The sequence below is a fragment of the Python bivittatus genome, unplaced genomic scaffold (assembly GCF_059951505.1).
Source record: "Python bivittatus isolate LINGU-HERP-01145 unplaced genomic scaffold, Pbiv_v1 ctg000330_np1212, whole genome shotgun sequence".
Lineage (NCBI taxonomy): Eukaryota > Metazoa > Chordata > Lepidosauria > Squamata > Pythonidae > Python > Python bivittatus.
In genome coordinates this window covers 29691841-29699818 of record NW_028277058.1, presented here as the reverse complement: position 1 = coordinate 29699818, position 7978 = coordinate 29691841, and the positions used below count along the sequence as shown (strand labels likewise).

Genomic DNA, 7978 nt, shown 5'->3' with positions numbered 1-7978 from the left:
ACAGACATATTAGAAATATTCAAACTATTTGGATCCAAAGCAGGAAAGAGGCTTCAGATCTGGTGTGGCTAGGTTCACTGTACCTGTCACTAGAACCTTAAATAAATTATGCCTTTTGCTGGGCTCACATGGCAGCTGTATGGTCCCAAGAAAGTGCATGCTTGAGTTAAGGTGGCAATGTTACCATTTCCTTACCATCTCTCTAACTCAACACATATATATTCCTGGGACCATGCAACTACCACATGAGTGTAGAAATGATGTGGTTTCTTTAAGTAGTTACTGACAGGTACAGCAAACATGTTAATGCTGGATCTGAAGCACATTTTATCAGGATCAACCTTTGTTGCAGAGCTGGAACATGTTTGGGGGGTAAGATGCCAGATATTAAATCAGCACTGTTGCTACCCACACAATTAAAAAAAAAAATTAACATGGCACTAATTCTAATGTAGTTCTTTGATTAATAGTAAGAACTACATTCTCAAACTACTAATTACTTAAATAAATCTTACCTGCATGAGTCATTAGCACAACTTCATTGCGCTTTGACTCAAGTTTTTCTCTCACCCATGGAAACTCTTGTAAGGATTCTAGAAATGCCTCAAAAGCCTTAGGTCCTCTTGTTGGAAGGATGTCAAGAAGCATCAGAGTTTTCCTTTGGTTAGTAACTTGGGCCCTTATTTCTTGCATATGGTCGTCTGTTAGAATTTCTTCTTGATAAAGATATTGAATGACAAGGCCTTCAACCAGCAGTTCTGCACACAGCTCCAGGCGCAAGGAGCGCAGAACTTGCTTGTCTCTGGCATCCATCCTGAGAAAGAAGAAATACGTAAGTGGCAAACTTTGAACCCATCACTTTTGGAACTCTATCAATCTGCATTTTTAAAATCTGGCTATTTATTTTTGATATTGTTGTTACGATGAGGAATTAGTGAAGCAAAGTACAGGCTTGCCTAAGATTTTCCATAATGCAACAGTTCCATGCTCCTACAGAAAAGATGCCCTCAAAATGTGGCAATTGTAGTTCTATCTAGACTAGAATTTCTATTATTAATGGGTATTACCTAGCTCCTAGCCTTGGATGTTCTTTGAACTGCAGGTTGAAATGTGGGTGACATATTGCAAAAGATCCACAAGACTGTCTTATTTGATTAATATTTCATGACCATTGGCAAATGTTGTAAACGAAAAGACTAGCAGAAATTTAAAATACAGGGACATATAATTATGGTTTATCACCTTAACCTGGCATGTTTTAAGATGATTTCTTAAGTTTAGATATAAGTTTTAAAGACTCATATGTATGGCTTAGGTGGAGTACAACGTATGCTGTTTCCTGAACAAAGGAAATTGCAGTGCCTGGGTTTACAAATTACAAAAATCATAATGTAACATGCGTGGTTTTAAAAGAGAATGTTGTATAAGCCTAGCCTATTGCAGCTTGTTCAGCAAATCAAAGTTAAACAATTGAAAGCTTAACAGCTAGGTTGCCAGCATGGGGCTGTACAGGTCCCTGCTTCACCTGATTTTATTTTAAATGTCTTTAATGTAATACATGTGAAGCTATTGTGCTGCAAAGCACAGCATCTGCTTCAAACATATGTATTCCCAAAGGTATTTTTGGGGCAGACACAGACCACAAAAGCATTTTTAGAAAATGAAGAATAGTCAACTGCAATCCAGTGCTTTGTCTGGAAGCCTGTTTATCCCCCTTCATGGATCACTGCCTTGTCGTGGCGAAGGGGCTTGCGTAACTCAGTGAAGCCATGAGCTATACCGTGCAGGGCCACCCAAGACGGACAGGTCATGACAGAGAGTTCTGACAAAATGTGGTCCACTGGAGAAGGAAATGGCAACCCACTCCAGTATCCTTGCCAAGAAAACCCCATGGACAATGTTAAAAGGCTAAAAGATATGACGCCGGAAGATGAGCCCCTCAGGTCGGAAGGTGTCCAATATGCTACTGGGGAAGAGCGGAGGACATTTCCAAGTAGCTCCAGAAAGAGTGAAGCGGCTGGGCCAAAGCCGAAAGGACGTTCAGCTGTGGATGTATCTGGAAGCGAAAAGAAGGTCCGATGCTGTAAAGAACAATATTGTATAGGTACCTGGAATGTAAGATCTATGAACCAAGGCAAGCTGGATGTGGTCAAACATGAGATGACAAGATTGAACGTCGACATCTTGGGAATCAGCGAACTGAAATGGACGGGAATGGGTGAATTTAATTTGGGTGACCATTATATCTACTACTGTGGGCAAGAAACCCTTAGAAGAAATGGAGTTGCACTCATAGTGAATAAGAGAGTGGGAAAGGCAGTAATGGGGTACAACCTCAAAAACGACAGAATGATCTCAGTGCGTATCCAAGGCAAACCATTCAATATCACAGTCATCCAAGTCTATGCCCCAACCACTGATGCTGAAGAAGCTGAAGTTGACCGCTTCTATGAAGACCTACAACACCTTCTAGAACTAGCACCAAAAAGATGTCCTTTTCATCATAGGGGATTGGAATGCTAAAGTAGGAAGTCAAGGAGTAATCGGAATAACAGGCAAGTTTGGCCTTGGAGTACAAAATGAAGCAGGGCAAAGGCTAATAGAGTTCTGTCAAGAGAACAAGCTAGTCATAGCAAACACTCTTTTCCAACAACACAAGAGACGACTCTACACATGGACATCACCAGATGGTCAATACCGAAACCAGATTGATTATATACTTTGCAGCCAAAGATGGAGAAGCTCTATACAGACAGCAAAAACAAGACCAGGAGCTGACTGTGGCTCAGATCATGAGCTTCTTACTGCAAAATTTAGGCTTAAATTGAAGAATGTAGGGAAAACCACTAGACCACTCAGGTATGACTTAGATCATATTCCTTGTGAGTACACAGTGAAGGTGATGAATAGATTTAGAGGATTAGATTTGGTAGACAGAGTGCCTGAAGAACTATGGACGGAGGTCCGTAACATTGTACAGGAGGCAGCAACTAAAACCATCCCAAAGAAAAAGAAATGCAAGAAAGCAAAATGGCTGTCTGATGAGGCTTTACAAATAGCTGTGGAAAGAAGGAATGCGAAAAGCAAGGGTGAAAGGGAAAGATATAAGCAACTGAATGCAGATTTCCAGAGAATAGCCAGGAGAGATAAGAAGGCCTTCTTAAATGAACAATGCAAAGAAATCGAGGAAAACAATAGAATGGGGAAGACTAGAGATCTCTACAAGAAAATTGGAGATATGAAAGGAACGTTTAGTGCAAAGATGGGCATGATAAAGGACAAAAAAGGCAGGGACCTAACAGAAGCAGAAGAGATTAAGAAGAGGTGGCAAGAATACACAGAAGAACTATACAAGAAAGATCTTAATGTCCCTGATGTCCACGCTGGTGTGATCACTGACCTTGAGCCAGACATCCTAGAGAGTGAAGTCAAGTGGGCCTTAGGAAGCATTGCTAACAACAAAGCTAGTGGAGATGACAGTATTCCAGCTGAGTTATTTAAAATACTAAAAGATGATGGTGTTAAAGTGCTGCACTCAATATGCCAGCAAGTTTGGAAAACGCAACAGTGGCCACGGGATTGGAAAAGGTCAGTTTACATTCCAATTCCAAAGAAGGGCAACGCCAAAGAATGCTCAAACTATCGCACAATTGCACTCATTTCACATGCTAGCAAGGTTATGCTCAAAATCCTACAAGCTAGGCTTCAGCAATACATGAACCGAGAACTACCGGATGTACAAGCTGGGTTTCGAAGAGGCAGAGGAACTAGAGATCAAATCGCCAACATTCGCTGGATCATGGAGAAAGCACGAGAGTTCCAGAAAAATATCTACTTCTGCTTCATTGACTATGCAAAAGCCTTTGATTGTGTGGATCACAACAAACTGTGGCAAATTCTTAAAGAGATGGGAGTACCAGACCACCTTACCTGTCTCCTGAGAAATCTGTATGCGGGCCAAGAAGCAACAGTTAGAACCGGTCATGGAACAACCGATTGGTTCAAAATAGGGAAAGGTGTACGACAAGGTTTATACTGTCACCCTGCTTATTTAACCTATATGCAGAGTACATCATGAGAAATGCCAGGCTGGAAGAATCACAAGCCGGAATTAAGATTGCAGGGAGAATCATCAACAACCTCAGATATGCGGACGATACCACCCTAATGGCAGAAAGTGAAGAAGAACTAAAGAGCCTCTTGATGAGGGTGAAAGAGGAGAGTGCAAAAGCTGGCTTGAAACTCAACATTAAAAAAACTAAGATCATGGCATCTGGACCCATCAATTCCTGGCAAATAGAAGGGGTAGAAATGGAAGCAGTAACAGACTTCATTTATTTGGGCTCCAAGATCACTGCAGATGGAGACAGCAGCCATGAAATTAAAAGACGCTTGCTCCTTGGGAGGAAAGCTATGGCAAGCCTAGATAGCATATTAAAAAGCAGAGACGTCACCTTGCCGACAAAGATCCGCATAGTCAAAGCTATGGTTTTTCCAGTAGTAATGTATGGCTGTGAGAGCTGGACCATAAAAAAGGCCGAGCGCCGAAGAATTGATGCCTTTGAACTGTGGTGCTGGAGAAGACTCTTGAGAGTCCCCTGGACTGCTAGGAGGTCAAACCAGTCAATCTTAAAGGAAATCAACCCTGATTGCTCATTGGAAGGATCGATAATGAAGCTCAAGCTCAGATATTTTGGTCACCTAATGCGAAGAGAGATCTCTTTGGAGAAGACCCTGATGCTGGGAAAGATTGAAGGCAAAAGGAGAAGAGGACGGCAGAGGATGAGATGGTTAGATAGCATCACTGAAGCAATGAGCATGAAACTGAGCAAACTCAGGGAGGCAGTGAAGGACAGGAAGGCCTGGCGCAATATGGTTCATGGGGTCACGAAGAGTCGGACACGACTTAACGACTAAACAACAACAACTGTTTATCTACTTCCCCAATGGACCTGCCTAAAAAAAAAAGACAAAGGTAAATAAAGAACATTTTAAGAGACTAGAGGAATTATGGGAAGCAGTGTCACCAAGTTGTTTCCTGGTACATGGCTGACTGGTCTGACCATGCCCATCACAGCTATTTGTGAGAGGGCCCTTCATACATGCAGATTTCAAAATGTGCCCATTTGTTCCAAAAGCTTAGGCAGTTTAGCACAGTGTGAGAATCCAATCACTGTCTCATGTTTCCTCTTAGATAAAATGTTGTAACATGTTCATTATTTTTGAACGTGATTTTCTTTGAAAAACATCTAGAAATTTCAGCTGATTCAAAAATACAACACTGTTTTGATTGGAACTATCTGGACAAGCTGCACCTTCTAATTTGTTTCTATTCTTGTTTTTAAAGCCCTAAACAGTTTGGGATTAGGGAATTTGAAAGACTACATATCCCCGTGTGCTCCTCGGTGTACCTAGATCTTTGGCATGGGTTCTGTTCAATGTCCCTTCACTGGTAGAAACTTAAGAGGTCAGTGTGTTAACATTTGTATTATTGTAGCAACAGGCCTTAAAACTCTCTGTTTAGCTGCCTCTGTCAGCAATGGCACTCCAGTGTCTTCTAAGAATGGCTGACATACTTTTGACTGTAACCCCTGAATTTAATCCTGCTTTTCTCAAAGCAGTCAGTTTTGTGACACAGTGTGCTTTTCCATAAATTGATGTGAGCCTTAGGAAAACAAAACCTGCAGGATAAAAGTAAATAGAAGCTCTAAGGGCATCTTCCAGATAATAATTACAATTACTAATACTAATTTTAAATTACTAATATAAACAGTAGAAAATATTACTAAATATAGCAATTCAAGAGAAAATAACAGAACCATTAAGCCAGATCTGACAATTTAAATGGTTTGAGTAATCATGCAAGAGGTTCAATGTTTCCATTTCTTGTAACAATTTTTAATATTTTTTAAAATATGTTTGTATATTGGCTTTTAATTTGCTTTTATTGGATTGTTTTTACCTGTTATGAGCTGCCCAGAGCCGCTTAGATGAGATGGGTGATCATGCAGATTGAATAAATGAAAAGAATAAAACATGTTTTGCCTTTCTTCATGGAGGCTAGGATAACATACAGGGGGTTTCCACACACTCTTCTGTTAATGAAGTGAAAAGAATTCCAGATCTCCTTATTTCGTCTCAAGTATGTTTTTAGATCACTGTCCAGAACCCAATTTAAGGACCAGCCACGTCTTTATTTTGGACGAGCGTTTAAATAGCTTTCGGGCACTACTATTCTTCTCTCCTGTAAATTAGGCATGCAGCAATAACGATCTACTCACAACTGAAAGCCATTACTTGCAAAATGTGAATAACTCTCTAAAATAATAACATGTTTTTTAAGGTAAAAATAGCAGAACGTTGTTCCAGAAAGAAAAACTGCAGAGAAATAAAGTTGCAGAAGCCTTATAAAGAATGAGAAAATAGCGGGACTACTCTGAAAACTCTCCGTTGGAAAGTATAGAATCAGAACAATAAAAAGACCCCCCCCCAAAAAAGCTGTTCGTTTAAAGTACTTACAAAATGAAGCGAAAATATCATTTATTAACTCCAAGCGTAATTCTGAATTTCTCCCCCCACACCATTTTTCCTGGAGAGAAAATCGCGAAACAGGAAGTGCTCCCTTCCCACGTTTCTTACAGGCGGGACCTCAATGAAAGGCGGGAACTTGAACCAAACTTGCGCGACGATTGGAGACGGAAGTTCCTGGATCCGTTGGCCGCCATTTTGCCCTTCGCCTGCTTTCTATAAGAAGGAATGACAGCTTTCTATAAGAAGGCGTGGATAAATCTAAGACTGGAAACGTTTCGGTGATTAGGTAGTAGCGTGGGCTGTTCGTAAACGTTGAAAGGGAACAGCAGCTTATTTCAAGCCGTTATTACGACCAAAAGTGTACTAAAATGGGTCAATCTTTAGCCTGGAATCTAAATGTGTCGGGACTACAACTCCCAGAATTCCCTTGGACTATGCTAGGAATTGTAATCGCGTGATCCCCGGAGAAGTCAGAAATTGCTTTTATCTTTAAGTTGAAACGAGGGGGCTCTGCTGCTATTCTCCCGGAAGTACAATTGCCATATATCAGAAATGAGTTGAAATGTAACTTTTTGGTATTTACTGATGAAATACAACATCGTATAACTAAATCAACATTAATGGATAAATCCAAAAGTTCAGAAGAATTTAGAGCTGCTTATATCTGTGCTGCTACAATCAGAATGACTACTAGATGGCAGTAAAGAGGTAGTGGTTTCTGCATGCTTTGTTGCCATCTAGTGGTTGTCTGGAGTTGTGCAGCCCCAAAGAAGAATCAAGCTCGTGGTCATTACTACGGTATGACCATACCATGCATGCTACATTGTTTATCACTAAATTGTTTTCTTGTAACAGCCTGCCATAATGGACTATAGCCATCTGTGAGAAGTGTTGTACTTGTGACTCCAAACTGAGGCTTTAGAAAAGTGTACTGTTCAAGAGATCAAATTCAGTGTTGTGCCTATGAGAACACAATGGATCATGTTTTAGCCAGGTTCTTAAAACAAGAAATCAATCGTTAGAGACTGTTAATTAATAATTAATATATATCAGGTGGCTGAACAGAGCCTAGAGAAGAACAATATTTATTAAATCTGTATGGTATTGCACATATCTGCCAAATACAGCACTTAAGGTGGCTAATGATAATACAAAGGGGAAAAAGCATTAAAACGTTAAATAAAACAATTAAAATACATCAATAAAACAAATTGCACTCAAGCATTTTAACTTGTCAACCACCACAGCTTCCAGTCTCCTGGAAAAAGTCATCATAACTAAATGTCACAGCTGAGGTTAAAAAACCATGCTGTGAAGTTATGCTGGAACTTCACATAGGCAGCAGACTCTAGCACTAAAATGTTTAGGAAGAAGCTTGAACAGAGAGAATTTCAGCAAAGAGATCTGAAAAAACTGAATCAACTTGGGAACAACAGAAAAAGGGGAA

At 40.2% G+C, this 7978-nt stretch overlaps 1 protein-coding gene across 2 annotated transcripts in view; it reads right to left on the bottom strand.

Annotated features, from left to right (window-relative positions):
• Positions 1 to 6676, bottom strand: part of CRADD (CARD and death domain containing adaptor protein) — a 45414-nt gene extending 38738 nt beyond the window's left edge. The window contains exons 1-2 of one of the 2 annotated variants that reach the window (XM_088141889.1): positions 6520 to 6676; positions 516 to 814 (exon numbers count right to left, since the gene is read on the bottom strand). In XM_088141889.1, the coding sequence (XP_087998015.1) occupies positions 516 to 813 (298 nt within the window). In that variant the 5' untranslated portion in view covers position 814; positions 6520 to 6676. Of the gene's footprint in view, positions 1 to 515; positions 815 to 5962; positions 6377 to 6519 lie in introns of those variants that run through there. The other variant, XM_088141890.1, reaches the window with a different exon arrangement.
• Positions 6677 to 7978: the final 1302 nt, after the last annotated feature.